The sequence below is a fragment of the Acomys minous genome (genome assembly GCF_964271855.1).
Source record: "Acomys minous genome assembly, chromosome: 16".
NCBI lineage: Eukaryota > Metazoa > Chordata > Mammalia > Rodentia > Muridae > Acomys > Acomys minous.
This window is the reverse complement of record NC_140498.1, coordinates 10963980-10986162: the sequence shown is the minus strand read 5'-3', so window position 1 is coordinate 10986162 and position 22183 is coordinate 10963980. Positions and strand designations below refer to the sequence as shown.

Here is a 22183-nt window from a genome sequence, read left to right as displayed (position 1 = left end):
AGAGAAACCTTGTCTCAAACAAACAAACAAACAAACAAACAAACACCTCACTGCCCTGGGCAGGGGCACCTTGCACAACCAGGGCACTGGATTGAATTCAGGGCTACATAGGAACAGCAGAGATTTCTGTTTTCTTTTTGGTTTTTTCGAGACAAGGTTTCTCTATGTAGCCTTGGCTGTCCTAGACTCGCTTTGTAGACCAGGCTAGTCGGGAACTCACAGCGATCCACCTGCCTCTGCCTATGAGTGCTGGGATTAAAGGTGTGCACCACCACACCCGGTCAGATTTCTGTTTTCTGTGCTCTCCTAAATCAGTCTTTGGAGAAGGGCTTCAGGGATGGATGTCCTCAGATGAGCCAAAGGGAGAGCAAGGCCACCTTATACTGTATTCACTTCAACAGTTCATCAATAGTGCTAATGAACAATTCGGGCGTGGGGAAGGGGGGCATGACTGGGCTAGACTAGCAAGCCAGGAGCCAGGGTAGCTGTTGCTATTATGTCATGTGCACTCTAGCTGGCAGTGTGTTCGCTTTAGTGCTGCTGAGCAGCAACACATAGCATAGCAGGGTGTGTCTGCAGCACTTGCCCATCTCACATACAGCAGCAGCTACAGGCATAGAAAGCGAGAACAGAAGTTGAAATTCTCATAATTTTAATGGTCAATAGCTTCTGGTTGGCTTCTGAATGGTATAGTTAAACAATATACTTAAGATACCCCCACAGCGAGTTCACACCCCTCAGAAAGTAGCATTGGCTCCTGTCCATATTCCACTGCCCAGTCAGGCTTGCACAGCCTGGGACCCACTCCTGGGTTATGGAAATAGACATCTTAGTGTAGTGAGCTGAATAACCCCTGGCATACCCATGATCTGTTATTTTTGCTTAAAAAATAACAAGTATTAAACCAAACACTTTCCCAGGTGCTGTTGCTTCACAGAGAAAACCCAAGTGTTGCTGTAGGGATCGGAGTCCTGTGGGCTCCGTGCTTCTGCTTCGTGTCCCACGCTCCTGCAGTCATACGGCGTAGAGCTCATAAACCTTCTTTACACAGTACACCAGGGCAGCCAGTGCTATTGTGTTGTGCAGTCTCTTCCTGTGGAGGTCGTCCTTCCGAACCAGCACCACTGGTGTGGAGGAGGTGAGCGTGTGCAGAGGCAGGCGGGACAGTTTATAGGCATCATACTCCACCTGGTACTTGCAGCAAGGGTCAAACTGCCAGGAGATCCCATAGAGGGTGCAGCAGGCCAGGCTCAGCACACCAGCGGGCAGGGAGATGTAGTGGGAGTAATCCAGGGGCAGTGCCAACGGGGTGAAGAGGCAGGCAGTGCCTGCCAACACGGCCGTCTTGTGCAGGCAGTTGCCCACGGTGATCCAGCGTGCTGTCTCATCCCCAATCCGGGTGGGCTCGATCACAATGTACTTGTACTGGGCTTCCAGCGCCTGCTCCAGCTCATACTCAAACTGGTCCTGGGCGTTCTCCCCGCTGTAGATTTCATGTACTATGTAGCAGTCTGTGGCCGACAGGCTGACCCTTCAGTGGAGGGACAGAGACAGGAGGTTAGATTAATTGGTCTAGCTTATTTGGGTGTGCAGGGTTGGACAAATATTTGTCTCAGCTTCAAGGACATCCCACTTACAGAGTCATTTGCTTCAGAACCCAACCTATAAGACAGCAATTTTTCCCCATGGAATTATTGTGCAGCAAAAAGCCCACAGTGGTGAGCAGGCAAGGTGATCCACACCTTTATCTCAGTATCTGGAGGCAGAGCCAGGTGGATCTACAAAGTGAGTCCAGGACAGCCAAGGCTATTACACAGAGAAACCCTGTCTCGAAAAACAAAAAACAACAAATCTGGAGGCAGAGGCAGAGACAGGCAGACCTCTATGAGTTCAAGACCAGTCTGGTCAACACAGTGAGTTCCAGATAGCCAGAGCTACATACATAAAAAGACTTTGTCTTGAAAATGCTCCACTCAAAAAAGACTACTCCAAGTACAGGGCTGGGGGAACCCATACCCAGACCAGCATGCCTTTAGTAAAAAGGCACTGGCTTATACTCCGGTAATCCAAATGCTTTACCGTAATCCAGTGACTGCAATTATGCTGGGCTCAGGTAAGGCTTAATTAAATCACAAGCCCCAAGTCAGCTGTGCACCAGGGAGAACGCTGTTCCCTGGGGTGGGACCAGAAGCCTCAGCCTGGGGAATAGAGGTGGCTCAGATACAGAGCTTGCCTCATCTTCCCAAGGCCCCTAGACTCACCCCTAACAAGACAAAAAATAAAAATGAAAACAAGCCACAGCAGGTGGGCATGGCCGAAGTAGGCTGTTCACTGACATGCCATGCTGCAGGCTACTCAAGACCCCAACCCCAGGAAAGCAGTATTTTCCCATGAAAGTCTTGTGTGGCACATCTCTATTTAGAGTAAATTCCAAGGGGAGGAAGATGAACAGGCCCCTGCACTTGCCTCTTCACAACAGGACACATTCTCAGACACGTTTAGCAACTAAGTAAGCTTGAGCTCATTCCAGCTCAAAGTCAAGAGTTGAGAGCAGCCATGGTGGCACACTCTTGCAAAACCAGTGCTCAGGAGTCTGCACTAGGAGGCCTGTTCCAGGCTGGCATGAGCTGCACAGAGAGACCCCACCTCAAAACCAACAAGATCCCCTGATAATCCTATTCTCAAGTGGGTGCACTTATAGCTAAGAGATTCCCTTTGTGGCCTCATGTCCATCAGCCAATAAAAGCCAAAGCACCAATTTACACACCCATCTGTGAAACTGAGATTCCAGGCAGAGCCACTTCCAAATCATCCCAAGTCCCGCTCAGAGTCAACACAGGGCACCTCCCTGTGCACACAGCATCTGCAGCCAGCCCTCCACCCCCCAACACTCAAGGCAGAATGTGGGTTCAAGCTGGGATTGCAGTGCTCTTACAACGCACTACAACTCTACTGTCATGTCCTCTACCTGTTGCCTGTGGCCATCCTGAACACAGGAGAAAGGTTGTTTCAGTAAGGCATAACCAGCACCTGCAACAGACTGCTCTTTCTTAAAACCATGTCACTAGGCAGACTACACTTCTGATCTCTTCCTGGCCAGTGCCAGCATCTTCTGCATGCCTAGCTGGCGCCCAATCCACCCGGGCTAGCCCAAGAGAGCCTATCTCTTGCTGTTTGTCAAGACAAATGTGTGGGTGTGTTCATGATTATAGACATGTCTGGAAATGGGAGGCCAGTGCTCCATAATACAAGGTGACATGAAGCAGACACAGCCACGGAAGAACTGAGTCACTGGGTCATAATTCTCACAGGTTCTCACGGAAACAGTTTTGTGAACATCCCAGCTTGCAGCAGCTATAAACACAGGAATGCCCCCGGATCTTCATGTGGATGCCTGTGGTACATGCTCCCACTGACTGTAGAAGGCAAGTAAGCTACTTTTGTCATGGTCTTGATGATCAGGGTTACAACCAAGAAAGATGGACATAGAAGGTTTCTGTAACAACCCCTACCCCCACCCCCAGGAGAAACAGCCCTAGACAGAAAGCCAATGAAGAGATAAAGGGCCGGGTGTGGTAGCGCACACCTTTAGTCCCGGCGCTGGGAGGCAGAGGCAGGTAGATATCTGTGAGTTTGAGGCCAGCCTGGCATACAAAGAGTGTCTAGGACAGCCAGGGCTACACAGAGAAACCTTGTTTCAAACAAAACAAAGAAAGTTTAAAATCCTGAAGCTTTTCAGATTAGAAATGTACTGTCTGTAGCTGATCAGAACCCTGAGCTTTTCGCTGCACCCAGGCAACGATGCTGCAATGTGAAAATGACAGCTGAGAGTCAGGGGGCGGGGGACACTGATAACCAAATGCCAAAGAAATTGAGTCAAGTGGGAAAAGACAAAGTAGAGAACTCTTGTCTAATAATACAGCTCTGTCTTTTGTGTGTGTTGTATGCATGTGTAGATACTCAAGTAGGTGTGTGCATGTAGGGCTCAGTGTCAGATTGTTTTTCTCTATTCTCCCCACACCCCCCAGACATGGGTTTCTTCTTGGAGCCCTGGCCATCCAGGAACCTTGAACTCAAGAGATCCGCCTGCCTCTGTCTCAACTGCTGGGATTAAAAGCATGCGCGCTGAGGGCCTGGCTCCACCTTTTTTTTTAAAGGTGCCTCTCACTGACCCTGGAGTTTGCCAAACTGGCTAGACTGGCAGGCAAGGGAGAGCTCCAAGGATCCATTGTCTCTTTCTGCCCTCTGCCAGCACTGACTGAGGTTCCAGACACAGGCTGCCACATCCAGCTTTTATTCAGGTGCCCTTCCTACAAGCGGAGTACACACCATCTCCTCAGCCCTATAGATTGTACTTAAGAACACTGTCCTAGCTGGGCAGTGGTGGTGCACACCTTTAATCCTAGCACTCCGGGGAGAGGCAGGTGGATCTCTGTGAGTTCCAGGCCAGCTAGGGCTACACTGAGAAACCCCTGTCTCAAGCAAACAAAGAAGATTATGCTATGCACTTTGCTAACACTGGGCGAGTGTTACTCTATCCTGAGCCTGCCTTCAGTGGAGCAGGCGGCAACTCTGCTCCGGTACCTCAGGTCATGGCCTGCTGCCCTCCAGCTTCCTGCAACAGCTCTGCCATGCCTAGAGCATCCAGTGTGGGGTAAGGGAAGGGATTAGTTAGCAGGAGTCACTTGGAAATGCTGGCATTACAGCCAACATGGGCTATACATAAGGAAACTCTACAGTCCATACATGCTCTGCCCGCTCTGAGATACAGGTGCCCTGACAATGGCTGGCCGGCTGTGCAGAGGGCGCTGTAGTTCCTGTCTCACCCTGACCCAAGGCCAAATCTTCCCAAAGTCTAAAAGCATCTGTTCAAGAGCAAGTCTGTTTAGAGCTGAGCTGTATAGTGAGTGCAAAATCTGCCCGGTAAGTGAGAAAGAAGAAAACTGGGTTGTCCACTGCTCCGGGCAGCGGATGGCACGGCATCCTGTGATGGGGAGTCAAGCAGAAGGCTCTCTCATGCTTCGCTTAGGTACAGAGTTAATAAGGCCACAAGGTAGTCAGTCCTCTTCCTAGGGAGCTAGGTGGGAGCTAAGCCAGGCAAGACTTGCTTCCTACTCAGAAAGTTAAGTGGTAAGTTTTCAAATAGGGTATCCCTGGCTGGCCTTGTGCTCACAGAGACAGACCTGCCTGTCTCTGCCTCCTGGGATTAAAGATGTGGGCCACCAGAAATGCTTGGCTCAAATACAGGCTTTGTTATTATCTGTGATAAAGTATACCTAACAAAATTTAGCACCTTGTTAAATAGTCACATCATTAGACAACCAATCTCCAGAAGTTACAACTCCAAAACCACGCCCGCTGAGCCGCCCTGGTGTACCCACTGTTCTATTCCTAGGAGCTCAACTATTCTAGGTATTACACTTCCATGGAAGCACCTGTTTATGTGGAGGCACATGCCTTTAATCCCAGCACTGGGAGGCAAAGGCAGGTGGAAAGCCAGCCTGGTCTACACAGTGAGTCCAGGACAGCCAAGGTTACACAGGGAAACCCTGTATAGAAAAGCTCCGACTCCCCAAAAACAAAATAAAAATCTAGCATTTAGTCCTCTTCCTCCTCTCTTCCTTCTGAAATAGGGTCTCGCTACGTAGCCCTAGTTGTTCTGGAACTTGCCATATAGACCAGGCTGGCCTTCAACTCAAGAGACCCTTGCCTCTCCCTTTTAAATGCTGGGATTGGATTAAAGGTGTGCACCACACTCGGCTATACCTCGGGTTATTTTGTGTGTGTGTGCATGCACGAAGTCCGGGACAACTGGCAGACGTCAGCTTTCTCCTACCCTTATGTGAGTTCCAGGGATAGATCTCACCTGGTAATGTTTCTACCTGCTGAGCTATCTCTCTGGCCCCTTATTTTCAATTCTCTTGGATGAATGCTCAGATGTAGAGCTGCAAGGTTACACAGTAATGTTATTTTTAAATTAATTTTTTTTTTTTTTTTTTTTTTTTTTTTTTTTTTTGGTTTTTCGAGACAGGGTTTCTCTGTGTTAGCCTTGGCTGTCCTGGACTCACTTTGTAGACCAGGCTGGCCTCGAACTCACAGCGATCCGCCTGCCTCTGCCTCCCGAGTGCTGGGATTAAAGGCGTGCGCCACCACGCCCGGCAATAATTTATTTTTATTTTATGTGGATTGATGTTTTGCTTGTGTGTATGTCTGTGTGAGGGCGTCAGATCTTGGAGTTACAGATAATTTTAAGATGCCATATGGGTATTGGGAATTGAACCTGGGTCCTCTGGAAGAGCAGTCAATACTTTTTTGGCTTTTCAAGACAGGGTTTCTCTGTGTAGCCTTGGCTGTCCTGGAGCTCAGAGAAATCCAACAGCCTCTGCCTCTGAATGGTGGGATTCCAGGCAAGCATGGCTGTTTCACCATGCCTGGCTTGTTGCATGCCTGGCTGTTGCAGTCAGTAAGTACTCTTAACTACTGAGCCATCTCTCCAGCCCTTAAAACTCTATTTTCAATCCTGAGGACCTGTGAGCCTGTCTTTCACTGTGGCCTTATCACTTTACCTTTCCATTAACAGTGCAGAAATGTAGCTGGTCTTTGCTACTTTGTGTGTTCTTCTTTTTCCCACCCTTTGTCCCCACTCCCACCCCTTTCACCCCCTAACACTAGATAAAACAAAAACAAGGACCAATGGGAGAGAGCAAATAGGAAAATCCCTGAATCTAATTTCTTTCTTTTTGTCTCTTTTTGACCAAGGCTACTAACAAACCATAAACAGCCTCCCTAAATGACCAAAAACCACTGATCCTGCCTCTCAAGACCCTAGCACACATATACCCTATGAAAAGTTCCCAGAATTCAAAGTAATACAGTAGCAGAAACTACCTGCAGCTTACAAAAACTATGCCTCTGCTAGAGCATGAGGCAAATCACAGTCAGCAGCTGCAGTCCAAAGCAGCACCGCATCCCGACACCTAGGATTAACACAGGACCATATTCTTAAAACTTTTCTGTAGTTTTAAAAATTAATTTAAGTCGGGTGGTGGCTTTAATGCCTTTAATCCCAGCACTTGGGTGGCAGAGACAGACGAATCTCCATGAGCTCCAGGCCAGCCTGGCCTACAAATAAGAGTCCAGGATAGTCAAAGCTACACAGAGTAACCCTGTCTCTAAAAATAAAAAAAATAATTAATTCATTCATTTTCATTTTATGTGCATTGGTGTATAAAGGTGTCAGCTATTGGAGTTACAGACAATTGAGTTGCCATGTGGTTGCTGGGATTTGAACCCAGTTCCTTTGGATGGGCAATTAGTGCCCTCAACCACTGAGCCATCTCTCCAGCCTCATTTCTGTGTTTTTTTGTTTGTGTTTGGTTTGGGTTTTTTGGTTTTTTGAGACAGAGTTTCTCTGTGTAGCCTTGGCTGTCCTTAACTTGCTTTGTAGACCAGGCTAGCCTCGAACTTAAGAGATCCACCTACCTCAGCCTCCGAGTGCTGGGATTAAAGGCGTGCACTACCATGCCCGGCTGTCATTTCTGTTTTTTTAAAGAAACCAACCTTTCTAGAATTTTCATTACACACAAAGGTTCCAACTTCTCTACAGCTTCACTGACCCTTGGTATTTTATGCTTAATTTTAAGTTAAATTTTATGTTACATGTAAGGTTGCTTTGCTTGCATGTCCAGTGCTGGTAGATATCAAAAGAGAGCATGAGAGTTATTGACAGTTGTGAGCTGCCACATGGGACTAGAAGTCCGGTTCTCTGCAAAAGCAGCTAGTGCTGTTAACATCAAGACAGTTCTCTCTAGTCTAATATCTTCATTTGGGAGGAACACATACACGCCAGAGTGCATATGGAAGTCAGGACTTTATGCAGGAGTCAGCTTTCTCTTCCCACTAAGAGTCCCAGGATACAGACAGCCATGTCCAGCCTTTTACATGAGTGCATCTTACCCACTCAGCTACCTCCCCAGCCCCATGCTTCTATACATCACCTCCCCCACTTTTTTGTTTTTTGAGACAGGGTTTCTCTGTGTAGCCTTGGCTGTCCTGGGCTGGCTTTGTAGACCAGGCTGTCCTCGAACTCAGAGCTCTGCCTGCTTCCTCCTCCTCCTCCCCAAGTGCTGGGATTACAGGTGTGTGCCACCTCTCCAGGTAGAGCCTTTAAAACAACAACAAAAACCGGAGGATGTTGCCATCAAGGCATTCCCTTCTAAGTATGCCAAATGCAACAAGCTCCCAAGAATGTTTGTAACAAAGGACAAGAGAAAAAAATATTGTGGCAATTAAGGTATCTGTGGCCTGAAAATGTAGAGCATAGTCAGCGGGTCAGGCTGCTTTTATGTTGGTTTGTTTTCAGACCTGGCCTCACTATGTAGCACTGCCTGTATTCCAAATGTTAGGTTTAGGGTGTGTGCCACCTCAACCATCACATCACTCACTCTTAACTGAGCCACTTCTTTGAACACACACACATACACACATACACACATACACACATACACACACACACACACACACACACACACGAACACATTTTATCTTATTTTTTATGTATGGGTGTTTTGCTCCCATGTATATCTGTGCATCATGTGTGCAGTGCCCAAGGAGGCAAGAGGACCCGGAGGCTCAGGAACTTAATGTTACAGACAGCTGTGGGCCTCCATGTGGAAAACCCAGGTCATCTGGAAGAGCAGCCAGTGCTCATAAGCGCTGAAGCCATCTCTCCACCTGGCATGCATACCCTCACTGCAGGGGCAGAAGGGCTTCTCAGTCACTAGGCCAAATGGTACAAGGCTTGCTTGAATGAAACAAAGAAACAGAATCGTCCTCTTCCTGCACAACACAGCTACGAGAGCCTTAGTGCCGCTGCAGCACTACGCTTATGGAGAACACCAGCTCCCACACCCACACGAAGGAGGTGGCTTACAACCACTTGCAACTCAGCTCCAGGAGACCCAGTGGCCTCTTCTGGACTCCACAGATGCCTACTCTCACATGTGCGCACATGCAATCACACCCTTAAAACAAATCTTGCTGGGTGGCAGGGGCGCACACCTTTAACCCCAGAACTCAGAAGGCAGAGGCAGGCAGATTTCTGAATCTGAGGCTAGCCTGGTCTACACCATTCTATGACTATCTCCTGCTTCTCCCCTGCTCCACTTCGTCTACCTCCCTTTCTGTTGCCCCTCCTCACGTTCACTCTCTTTTGCTTTTAAGTCCAAGGACAGAACACCCTGAGCCAGTTTCCTTGGTCTCCCAGAGCACTGGAGGGTGCAGACCTGGCTGGGTGCAGAAACCAAAGAGGACTGGAGCAAACCCTCTGCAGCTGCTTACACACACAAACTGGTTGATAAAGTAAGAGCCTCACGCTGCTAGCACACAGACACTTCTAGCGCTGACAGACACAGGCAACAGTGGGATCCCCAGCAGTCGTCTGCACAGCCTTCACCTGAAGAACCGTGGTGAACCCAGTGGTCACTGGCTCCCCCAGGAACTCTGCACCCACTAAAGTTGCTGTTGGCATCAGGACCCGAAAGAGGCAGAAAGAATGTTCCTTGTGGGTGCTGCTCATGAATCACTCTTCCTACCCCTGCCACAGCTCTTCGCTCACTGAAGAAGCAAGCCACGGCCAACCCAAGCTAGGTAGAGAGGTCTCAGCCTGTTGCTCCTCCCTGGACACTGCCAGCCCTGCCTTTCTCAGAGGTGGGATCCACTGGAATGAGCTTGCAGAACTGAATCATAGAAGCAGGCATCAAAGCGAGTGGAAGCCAGACTGCTTGAGTAAAACCCAGAAAAACAGAAATATACACCAAAGGCTGGACCATGGCAGAATGGTGGACTTGGACATCCAGGTCTGTGAGCAGAGCGTCTGGGTCAGCCATGAGTGCTGTCACCTCTCAATAGCCAACAGGCAGGACTCCCACCCGTTACCTCCATCCAGTGGCTATAGCTGGACTTTGGTGTATGTCCCAGCCCTGCTCACCTCATCCAGACCAGGAGGAGGAATCCCAACACACACCAAAGCCAGAATGGGAAGCTCTTGAAATAGTAAGTGTCTCAAATCCCTAGAGTCCCCAGCTCTAAAAGGGAAGGACCAAAGCAGAAAGAGGGTCTATCACCCCAAGATGTAAACCAACCTGTCCACATAGCTGTTCCTCTGGAGTAGGCACTAACCCTACATTGGCCACCGGGACCTTGTACCCCTGGAATTCACAAATGACATGGTCTTCCACGAGAAGGTGGCAGGAAAGGCTGTGGAGGCATGCAACCCCACGGTCACTGACTGCATAACAGATGCACAGAACAGAGGAAGTTTGAACACCCCAGGCCACCGTTTATCATGATCAGATGCAGATCAAGTATCTCCACAGGACCATCAGAAAAGGAACTCAGAGTACAGGGCTATATGCACGCTCCAACAATCATGGAGATCTCGGGGATGCTCAGGGGCACTGAGAGAGAGCAGCACCAAGTAGCCCAAGAAAGGATAGACAGGGCTGTCTGAGAGTTGGTCCAGGCTGGCATACAGGTGGCAGAATGCAAATACCTTCTCTGCTTTCCTAGATGGGTAAGTGTGCCTCAAAGAGGCCGGCAATCTGTTTGCTGTGCTGGCTGTCAGTATGCTCAATTTTGGGCTAGAATTCAGGTTACAACTCAAGAGTCTGACGCTCTTCATTACAAATACTGTTGTTTCCCTAGGTTTAATGGAGTGGAGAGAAAAATCAACACATAGGGGACTCGCAGTTTGCTCCTTCCCCCTCCAATTTCAGTCTAGAGAAGAAACATTCCTATCTGCAGCGCTGATGGCAAAGTCTTCTCCGTGCTTACCATTAGTCCACAGTGAGTACTGGGCACTTGAAATATGGTCCAGGGTCTAAGAGCCAAACTTTTCATTGTATTTAACTTTAATGTCAATGTAATCACCACTTGTGGCTAGCAGCTACTGGACTGCTACAATAGTTGCTACTCAGCTCTAGTACTAGCCTGTGTTTCTAGCCTTAGGAAGCAGGAAAAGCAAGAAGCACCCATCCGCACACTAAGCCGTCAATCAGCACCAAGCAAAGCCTTAAGTACAACACATGCTCCATACTATGCAGAACATGGTTTTTCAAGACAGGGTTTCTCTATATTATCTTGGCTGTCCTGGACTCACTTTGTAGACCAGGCTGGCCTCGAACTCACAGCAATCTGCCTGCCTCTGCCTCCTGAGTGCTGGGAATAAAGGCGTGCACGACCACACCCAGCATCCTTCAGTTTCAGCACAGGGCAGGCAGCAAGGTGTGAGCACCCCTGGACGTGCTCTTAACATGAAACTGAAATTTGAGTCACTCCAAATGTGACATGGAACAAAGTCACTTAGGATCCATAAACAGCTTACTTGTGTCATGAGAGCCAATAATACACTCAGTCCTCAAAATCTATGGTGCTGAGCATACAATTATTCTGGCTTGCTCCACCCAGTCAGGCCACCAAGTAGGCAGGAATGGAGGTGTGCCCAGAAGTCAACTTGCTAGCCAGGGGGTTATGTTTCCAAGCGCTGCTGAGAGTAGGAGGACCTGAAGGAGATGGGATCCTCCGAATGGGTCTTTTGGGAAGGGCCACCACACAAAAGCAAACAGAGGGACAGCCTCCAGTCACTACACATTACCCAGAAGGAGGGCAGATGGCAACTCTCAAATCATAAAATCAGATACCCCATTCCTGGCAAACACACAGCATCTGTATGCATGGGTAGAACCTGCAGTTCCTGGCCAAAGGTCACAGCCTAAACACCTACAGGGCCCTGGCAGATAACCTTAATTGGTCAAGATGTCAGGTGAGCGGGGCGTGGTGGCCCACGCCTTTAATCCCAGCACTCGGGAGGCAGAGACAGGAGTGTCGCTGTGAGTTCGAGGCTAGCCTGGTCTACAAAGCGAGTCCAGGACAGCCAGGGCTACACAGAGAAACCCTGTCTTAAAAAAAAAAAAAAAGATGCCACGGGCGAACCAAGCAGCAGTTGCTCTGAACAGAGTCAACCACTATCAAGTTTTATAGCAAAATCTTCATTTAATTTAAATTCCCTTAAAAGCTGTTGGAAATTGCTAGCCAAGGGGTTATGGGACTCTGGATGTGGGAGGGAAGGGAGCACGACTAAGAGGGGCGGGTGGTGAACTGGGGTGAGCGGCTGGGAGGGAGTCAAGGACTGGACTCATACTATGGGTGGCTGGCTGACAAACTTTTATTTGTTTCATGACAAAGGAGGAAATTCTTTTTTCTTTCTTTCATTCTCTATCTTCTTAGGTAGACCAGCAAGGCTCCTGTCCCATGATTGAGGCATACCTGTTTGATCCTTTCAGTCTATATCCAAGATTAAGCATATGGTAGGGTCTGACACTGTAGGGTGTGGCCGTGCAAACTTCTGGTCCTAGCATTTGGGAAGCAGAGGCAGGCTGATCTCTGTGCACTCAAGGTCAGTCTGGTCTATGAATCTCAGGGCCCTGACTATAAAAACAAACAAAAAGTATGTCTGATTCTGGGTCTTGTTACTAAGAAGATTCTTCCTTATTACTAAGAGGCTGAAATTAAAATCCTGAAAGCATTCTTTAGGATTTAAGGACATGGAAAAACAACAAGATAATCTCCTTTTAGTGTCCTTATCTAAGAAATAAATGGAAGTTAAAAAGACCACTGCTTTTCCACGAAACAATAAATGCAGAATGGATTATTTTGCATAAATGAACTCGTAAGAACACTCTCGCTATCACTGCTGACAAGCAGGAAGAATTGTGTGGGACGGGAAAGCTCTCTGTAGCAAGGGTCATGAGATGCATCAGTCAAAAAGGAACGCAGACTAGTTGAGACAAAACTACTCATCAGAAAAGGGGGAAAGGCCCAACTTTCTTTTCTTCTGACATTCACAGTAAGATTCGGAGGGCTTAGCAAAACGGACTGTTCAGGTTAATCCACCACGGCCACCGATATACACTTCTAAGTGGTCGAATAGTTTCTAGTAACCTATTAGCTAAAAATACTTCCCAGTGGGAAAAACATACAAGTTCAACATGAAACACGCCAACTGCACTTGTCATCGGGAAATAACTGGAAGAAACAAAAACCCCTAGCGCCCCCAAACGTATTCAGTAGAAAAGGTCACTTTAAAGGACTTAGGGCAGAAGCGCTTGAAGAGAACCCTCAAGGATTGCTTGTTTTAGAAGGCGGCCGCCAGGCACAGGCTTTTGGAGGTGCGCCCGGCACGTTGCTGCTCTCAGCAGACGCCCCTAGAGCACACCGCCCCGCGAGCCTCTATCCTCCTCCTCTCCCCGGAGCCCATCCACGCCACATTGGGCTCCCAGGCCGGGCCAGCCACGTGCGCGAGCCAGCGGCCCGGAGTCCGTGCGTCGCTCGGTAGGACAGCGTGGCGGCCCTCCCAGCCGCTCGCCCCAGTTCACCGCCCTCCTGATGCGGGTCGCCGCCCCTCCTAGTCGCGCTCCCTTCCCTCCTCGGCCGTCGCGCCAGTCTGTTCCTCCCACACCCAGGCCCCCGCGGACTGGGCCCCGCGCGCGTCGGACACACGATCCAGAGTCGCGCGCGGCACAGAGGCTTCGCCGACTCTCCGGTCGGCCTTCGCCCGCGGTCGCGAGCCCAGCTTACCTCTCTCGGGAGCCGCCGCCGCCTGGACCCAGACGCCTCCTTCCCCACGCGGCCATCTTGGAGACTTTCGGCTCGTCGGGAGTTGGAGCCGACGCGGCTCGGGGCGCGCGCGGGCCGAAGGGAAACGTAGTCCGGTGGAGCGCAAGTAACGCGAGGGGAGGTTGCGAGCGGACTACACTGTCCACAAGGCGGCACGCCGGAAGCCAGCTGTAAGCTGCCGCGCGCAAGAGGGCGAGGGGTGGGCTCAGCCGGAGGAAAAGAGTCTCCGAGTCGCACAGTGCGAGTCGCAGCGCCCACCGCCTGGACGTCCTTGGGCGCCTAGAGCGAGTGGCTGAAGGAGAGCGGAAAGAAAGCGCCTACCACTCCCAGAACGCCTCGCGGCGACCCCGCCCTCGCGGACTGAGAGATCCAACTCTTGGCCCCGGCCATCCTGCCCTTCACGGTGGCCTCGGGCTTTAGGCGCTTGCCGTCTCCGGGTCTCACACTTTACGATGACTTGAGCAGCTTAAACTCCGTTTCTCGCTTCTCATCTGCAAGACTCGAACTCGCGCGCCCCCAGTTTGAAGGTTACTTCTGCCTCCGCAGTGTCAACTGCTCCCCTTTTCCTGAGAGGAACCTGCCAGGCTGACAAGATTCAGAGATTTTGAGGGTCTGTAGATGGGCTTGACCTAAAATGCCTTTGCCTCCCAGCCAGTTTTTATACGTCAGGACCTTAGACCTGTCTGGTTTCTAGTAAGTTCCTGGTTTTCACATTGAATATGCAACCCCGCCTCCAATTGCCAAACTCTAGTACAGTGCAAGTGTGGCCAAAGAGTAGGGGACATGTAAGAGAAGTATTAAGGATCAATAAGAACGGGTGGGGGGGGTGGCGCACGCCTTGAATCCCAGCACTCGGGAGGCAGAGGCAGGTGGATGTCTCTGAGTTCGAGACGAGCCTAGTCTACAGAGTGAGTCCAGGACAGTCAGGGTTACATAGAGAAACCCTGTCTCGAAAAACAAAACAACAAAAAGAATTGATAAGAATAAAGACCAGCAGCTAAGATCGCTGACAGGTCTAACAGGGGACTCCGGACCAATTTTTGGCACATGGCGGCTAACAGTAGTGTGCTGTTTGCTGTCCCAGTATGTCCACCGCTGTCTAATGGCCCCAGGAGCACTGCACACGTGGAGTGCACAAACACACAGACAAAACACCCAGACACATAAACAAACAAAAAAGAGTAAGGTCTGAGAAAAGCCAGTTGAAACTGCCTGAACGCCCTTCCCTGCCTAGGCTACTGGAGCAAGCATGCGGGAGAAAACCTTGGCCTGGAGAAGGCAGGTGATGTGTGGGCAGCCTATGAAGGGTCATGAGGTGCGTGACCAGGGACTCGCCTTAGTGCATTTTTCCAAATCACTACCCCATTCCCGTTGTAAAAAAAAAAAAATTGTTTTTTTGAGACAGTGTCTCCGTTGTAGCCTTGGCTGTCCTGGACTCTCTTTGTAGACCAGGCTGGCCTTGAACTCACAGCAATCCTCCTGCCTCTGCCTCCCGAGTGCTGGGATTAAAGGCACGTGCCACCACGCCTAGCTTCCATTCTGTCTTTTTAATAGTTATGGCTGTTTCATTGACTGTACTCTTCTGTGAAACTTTAAGCTCGTCTAAATACTTGTCCTCTGTCAAAAAAAAATTAGTCCATTATCCCTAAATTCAGCTTCCCTCAAGTTCTCAGGACATGACGAGAATGGAAGCAGCAGCTTGGCCGAGAGACCACAAGAATAGCCCCTGACCTAGGTCCTGACATGGTCCTTGCTCTCCTGTGAAATCTCCCGAGCCAGGCCCCCTCCATTATGTTTCCCTCAGCATTACTATCTTCCCAGCTCCCATCACAGTGGCCCATTAATCTGTACTTCAAGTCTAAAATTCCAACTTCTTCCGTACCCTTCCCACAAAACAATTCCAAAGGCCTAAAAGCCACGTGGTCAGGGTTATCACAGCAGCATCTCCACTTCTGTTGCCAGTTTCTGTCTTGGTTTTTTGTTTGTTTGGTTTTTTTTGTTTTGTTTTGTTTGCTTTTCGAGACAGGGTTTCTCTGTGTAGCCTTGGCTGTCCTGGACTTGCTTTGTAGACCAGGGTGGCCTCGATCTCACAGCAATCCACCTGCCTCTGCCTCCCGAGTGCTGGGATTAAAGGCGTGCGCCACCATGCCCGGCCCACCAGTTTCTGTCTCAGTCCCAGTTCTTGTTGCTGGGATTCCCTAACAGAAACACACATCTGGTCACAGTTGCAGGTTATAGTCTATCATGACATAGATGTGTCAGTGGGAGAAGTTTGAGAGAACTGGTCACATTACATTCAGAGTCAAGAAGCAGACAGCAATGGACACATACTTCTGCTCAGTCCCTCATACAGTCCAGGTTCCTGTCCATGGAGTGCCGTAACCCACAATGGGTAGGTAGCCTTCCCACCTGTGCTGGCTGGTCTTATGTCACCTTAACACAGGCTAGCGTCATCTGAAAGGAGAGAACCTCAATATGAGAAAGCGCCTCCATATTATACTGCTGTAGGGCATTTTCTTAGTGATTGGTGGGTGAAGGCCCAGCCCATTGTGAGTACTGCTATCTCTGGGCTGATGGCCCAATATGCTATAAGGCTGAGCAAGCCATGGGGAGCAAGCCTATAAGCAGCACCCCTCCATGGCCTCTACGTCAGTTCCGGCCTCTAGATTCCTGTCCTGTTTGAGTTCCTGCCCTGACTTCCTTCAATGAGGGACCATGATGTGGAAGTGTAAGCTGAATAAACCCTTTCTTCCCCTTCCTTTTGGTCACAGTGTTTCATCATTGCAATAGTAACTTTAACTAAGACATCACCCATCACGTGCCCATAGGCCAAACTAGGGAATTCCTCATTAAGACTCCATTTCCAGGAGCTGAAGAGCTGGCTCAGCAGTTAATACAGACTGCTCTTCCAGAGGACCCAGGGTCAGTTCCCAGCACCCACATGGCAGCTCACCACTGTCTGTAACCCCAGCTCCAGGAGTTCTGACACTTCACACAGATACACACGCAGGCAAAACAATATATATAAAGACTCCGTTTCCAGCCCTGCCATGGTAGCACACCCCTTTACTCCCAGCACTCAGGAGGCAGAGGTAGGTGAATCTCTGTGAGGTTTGATGTCAGCCTGGTCTACAGAGCAAGTTCCTGTCTCCAAAAACCAAACCAAAACACTCCATTTTTCAGATGATTGTAGATTACATCAAGATGACAATTAAAACTAACCATTATAGGCCGGGCGGTGGTGGCACACGCCTTTAATCCCAGCACTCGGGAGGCAGAGGCAAGTGTATCACTGTGAGTTCGAGGCCAGCCTGGTCTACAAAGTGAGTCCAGGACAACCAAGGCTACACAGAGAAACCCTGTCTCGAAAAACAAAACAAAAAAACAAAAAACTAACCATTATAGCCCCCACTGGGAAATGGGCCTGTGCTGGCACACAGTTGACTGCTGGCCATATGGGCAATCAGATATGGTGTGGCCACATTGGTGCTAATAATACTAGCTTCTGCATCCCAAGACTTTCCTGTGCTGCAGCCGTTTAATTGCCCACTTCTATTCTTTATTCCCTCATCCATCTGTCTATCTTCCTCGGGTAGTGGGAAGGGCAAATGTGCTACACTGCAAATGCTGACTGTTTCCTTCACGGTCCAGCACCTGTTGGCTTCATATGCTGACCCAGCCAGACTATTTCGGCAGACTGTGCTCCTTGCTCTTCTAACGCTCTGGTTTGTTTACTTCTGCCTTGTTATATTGTAACTGCTAACTCTTCCCTGTCTAATTACAGTGGGCAGTGCCACCCTGAGAGTATACAGATTCCTTGAGCATTAGATCCAAAGGAAGAAACTGCCATTTGGACTTTTTTTTCCCCAGACAGGATTTCTTTGTGTAGTCCTGGCTGTCCTGGACTCACTTGTAGACCAGGCTGGTCTTGAACTCACAGAGATCTGCCTGCCTTTGCCTCCCCATTTGGGGACTTTTAACTGAATGGTGATTTAAAACATAGAAGTAGACACTATTCATACAAACATGTCTTTTTTTCTTTTTCTTTTCTTAGGCCAGGCGTAGTGGCGCATGCCTTTAAGCCCAGCACTTGGGAGGCAGAGGCAGGCAGATCTCTGGGAGTTTGAGGCCAGCCGGTCTACAAAGAGAGTCCAAGACAGTGAGGGCTACACAGAGAGACCCTGTTTCTTGAAAAAACAAAAACAAACAATCAAAAAAGCCAACCAACAAACAAAAACACCAAAATCCCAAACAACCAAACAAAAGAAAAAAATCCTCAGAGCTGCTCATAGCAGGGAATAATATTTCATTTTTAGTGACTGAATCCTGGGAGAGGGACAACGTAAGCAATTGGTTTAAACCCCATTTAGGTAGAGTAATTCCAGAAGCATTTGGGATCAAGCTAGAGCTCCTGACTTTCCTATGACTATTCTCAGACATACCAGAGGATGCTTAGGAGTTAGAAGATAGGACGGTTGATTCCTATTTAGGGCGAGAGAAATGCCTCTGTGGCTAAAAGCATTTGATGCCCTTGTATACCAGGCTCAGTTTTCTGTACCCACACATATGAAGGATCTGGCATTCTCTTCTGACCTCTGAGAACACTAGGCATACATGCAGTACGTATAAGCTTATGCAAGCAAAACACCACACCAATAAAAAATTGTGTGTGTGGTATGGTGGCACACACCTTTAATCCCAGCAATCAGTAAGAAGAGGCAGGCAGATCTCTGTGAATCTGAGGCCAGCCTGGTCTACAAAAAGAGTTCCAGGACAGCCAGGGTTATTATATAGAGAAACCCTGTCTCAAAAAAAACAAAACAAAACAAAACAAAACAGTAACAATAACAAAAAAACCTTTTTGTTTGGTTTTTCTGGAACTTTCTCTGTAGACCAGGCTGGGCTCAAATGTAGAGATCCGCCTGCCTCTGCTTCCTGAGTTCTGGGATTAAAGGCATGGCCCACTATTACCCAGTACAAAAAAGTCAGGAGAAGACAACACAGTGAGGACAAGATGGAGGACATCTTTCAAAGACTGAGTGGGCAAGAGAGATGCTGTCTTTCCACTTGGAAGGCCCTAGTAGTCTCTCCACTTAGCACCCTTTGGATTTCGATGCATCCTTAGGAATTGGAATCATGTTGATCTTTGAAAGTGTCCCTGAGAGCCTGTATGCATGCATGCATGCGTGCGTGCCTCTGTAGGTGTGTGTGTGTGCGTGTGTGTGTAGTGTATGGGTTTATGCACATAAGCTTATAGAGGGCTGAGGTAGGTGTCGTGAGTTTTCCACCACTGCCACCATTTACTTTTTGAGACAGTGTCACTCAATGAATCAGGATGTCACTAGACTGTCTGGTCAGCAAGCTCAAGTAACCTTACTGTCTCCATCAGAAGTGGGCCTCAGATCCCTTGGAATGGAATCACAGATGGCTGTGAGCCTCTTTTCCTGGGAATCACACCCATCTGGTCAAATTTTAGCAGGAATATTAGAAAAATTCCCTGTTGCCTTGGAAGTTAAACACATACACCAGAACACAGACACAGACACACACATAGATGATTTATTGCTGTCAGCGAAATAAGAGAATAAAATTCTAAGATTAACAATTCCTAGGGGAAAGAGACTTGAAGTTTCTTTCTTTTTTGTTTTTTGTTTTTTGAGAAAGGGTTCTCCTTGGCTGTCCAGGAACTCACTCTTAAACGACACTAGGCTTGAACTCACAACAGTCCACCCGCCTCTGCCAAGTGCTGGGATTACAGGTGTGTGCCACCGTGCTCAGCTAGAGACTTGGAGTTTCTAAAAGGAAGTGACAAGGGCTGGAGAGATGGCTCAGTGGTTAAAAGCACACGCTGCTCTTCCTGAGGACCTGAGTTTGATTCGATCACCTATATCAGGCCTTTTACAACTGTCTGTAACCCTAGCTCCAGGGGAATCTGACACCTTGGACCTCTGTGAGCACTTGCATTCATGTGCACATACTCTCCTATACACATAATTAAGAATAATAAAAATATCTTGCTGGACGAACATGGTGGCGCATGCCTTTAACCCCAGCACTCTGGAGGCAGAGGCAGCTGGATCGCTGTGAGTTCGAGGCCAGCCTGGTCTACAAAGTAAATCCAGGACAGCCAAGGCTACACAGAGAAACCCCGTCTCGAAAAACCAAAAAAATAAAAAAGTAAATAAAAAATAAAAATAAAGTAGAGGCTAAAGAGATGATGTGATAAGCATAATAAAATATGCCTTTTAGACCTTTAGTATGAGCTGGGCGGTGGTGGCGCACGCCTTTAATCCCAGCACTCTGGAGGCAGAGGCAGGTGGATCTCTGTGAGTTCGAGGCCAGCCTGGTCTACAAAGTGAGTCCAGGACAGCCAAGGCTACACAGAGAAACCCTGTCTCAAAAAACTAACTAACTAACTAACTAACTAAATAAATAAATAGGCCTTTAGTATGACCCTCGTATGATGACCCTCAGCATACTAAAATATAACTTGTTATAGCACACGGCAGCTCACAGCCATCTGTAACTACAACTCCAGAAGACCTGGTGCCCTCCGTCAGGCATGCAGGCAGTACACAGACATACATGGCAGCAAAACAGCCGTATACATTTGTAAAAACGCTTAAAGGAAAAAGGGAATATATAGAGAGAGTAGTTCCTGCTTTAGGGGCTAATTAAAAGTCAGGGAAGAGATTAAATTCATAAGGAACCAATTACCCAGGTATTGGAAAACTTACAACAGCCTAAGGAAGTTGCAGTTATCCAATCCTAAGGAAATTGCACTTCTCCAACCCCTAGGCACCAAAGAAGACACAGAAACAGATTGGCTAATGAAAATAACATGAGAAGCCACGATGGGCTCCCTCCCCTCCCAACACCTATGACTGTAACTTGCAACCTGAACTGAGAAAATGCCTCCCCCAGATTGCTTATAGCCAAGACTTGCTGGGTTGGGAGGGCATTTTCTTTTTTCTTTTTTCTTTTTCTTTTTTTCTTTTTTCTTTTTTTTTTCCCGAGACAGGGTTTCTCTGTGTAGCCTTGACTGTCCTGGACTCACTTTGTAGACCAGGCTGGCCTCGAACTCACAGCGATCCGCCTACCTCTGCCTCCCGAGTGCTGGGATTAAAGGCGTGTGCCACCACAGCCGGCTCTCTTTCTTGTTTCTTATTTCCTTGTAGATTTGCAAATAAATTAGCAGGCTCAGGGCTTTAGCATCAGCCTTTTAGGATTAACATGCTTGTTTACACTTGTTTACTGGAGATCTCCGCAAAGAAGCCTATCTAAAGATCAAAGAGCCTCCTTTTACGACATCCCCCCCACCCCCCCCCACCCCCACCCCCTGTGCAGTCTCTAGCCAGAAGCTGCTTTAACAGCCTCAGCCATAGGAAACTGTGGGCAGTTTAAGCTCTCCTCCTCTGCTGCAGTACAGCCAGTCCCTAGAGAAGGAACCTTGGGCTCTTTTTTGTTTTCCTTCTTTCAATCCTGATCAGTTGCCTGAGCCATCAGCTGTGACCACCCAGGAGATGAAGTGAACGGGAAGGGCATCCGCATCCACCAGAGATCCTACCCTGGACCTCTTCAGAGCAGCAGCTGGGCATGACAATAAATACATCTTAAAAAAAAGAAGTGGAGCCGGGCGTGGTGGCGCACGCCTTTAATCCCAGCACTCGGGAGGCAGAGGCGGGCGGATTGCTGTGAGTTCGAGGCCAGCCTGGTCTACAAAGTGAGTCCAGGACAGCCAAGGCTAACACAGAGAGACCCTGTCTCGAAAAACCAAAAAAAAAAAAAAAAAAAAAAAAAAAAAAAGAAGTGGGGGCTGGAGAGATGGCTCAGAGGTTAAGAGCACCGATTGCTCTTCCAAAGGTCATGAGTTCAATTCCCAGGAACCACATGGTGGCTCAGAACCATCTATAATGAGATCTGGTGTCCTCTTCTGGCTTGCAGGCAGGATATTGTATACATAATAAATAAAGAAATCTTAAAAAAAAAAAAAAAAGAAATGTTTTTACTGTTTATTTTGGGAAACAGTGTGTGTCTAGTCCTTCTCTGTGGCAACTTTATGGGCTGGACAAGTGTGTGTTTACCCTCCTGTCATTGTCTTCTCCATGACCCTTGTGTGATGCTGTGTAATAACAGGATACTCACTGTCATGGCGGGGCCTTCACTATAGGAGCTCCTTTGTTTTGATAATCCAAGGAATCGGACCAGGAACTGTTCATCGTCTGAACATATGGCCTAGATGTACATAAGTCATATCTGGGAAATAACCCAAGGAGTGATTTTCTGTTAATTTAGTCACCTAAACACAGCCCCACCTCTAAACCACATATTTTCTTTCTTTCTTTCTTTCTTCCTTTGTTTCTTTGAGACAGGGGTTTCTCTGTGTAGCAGCAGCCCCGGATTTCCTGGAACTCATTCTGTAGGTCAGGCCTTTAACTCCCAGAGATCCCGCCTGCCTCTGCCTCCTGAGTGCTGGGATTAAAAGCTTGCTCCACCACACCTAGCTCTA

General features: G+C 48.5%; 1 protein-coding gene and 1 long non-coding RNA gene across 2 annotated transcripts; one reads left to right on the top strand and one right to left on the bottom strand.

Moving 5' to 3' along the window:
• Positions 1-635: 635 nt before the first annotated feature.
• TMEM11 (transmembrane protein 11) lies at positions 636-13983 on the bottom strand. The gene is made up of 2 exons (XM_084763758.1): positions 13636-13983; positions 636-1531 (listed from the first exon to the last, which is right to left on the bottom strand). The coding sequence occupies exons 1-2, from the start codon at positions 13689-13691 to the stop codon at positions 1015-1017; spliced, it is 573 nt and encodes a 190-aa protein (XP_084619884.1). The 5' UTR covers positions 13692-13983; the 3' UTR covers positions 636-1014.
• Positions 1540-21472, top strand: LOC311587231. Its single transcript, XR_014775796.1, has 3 exons — positions 1540-10053; positions 10705-10845; positions 21165-21472. It is a non-coding gene; the product is annotated as an uncharacterized lncRNA (long non-coding RNA).
• Positions 21473-22183: the final 711 nt, after the last annotated feature.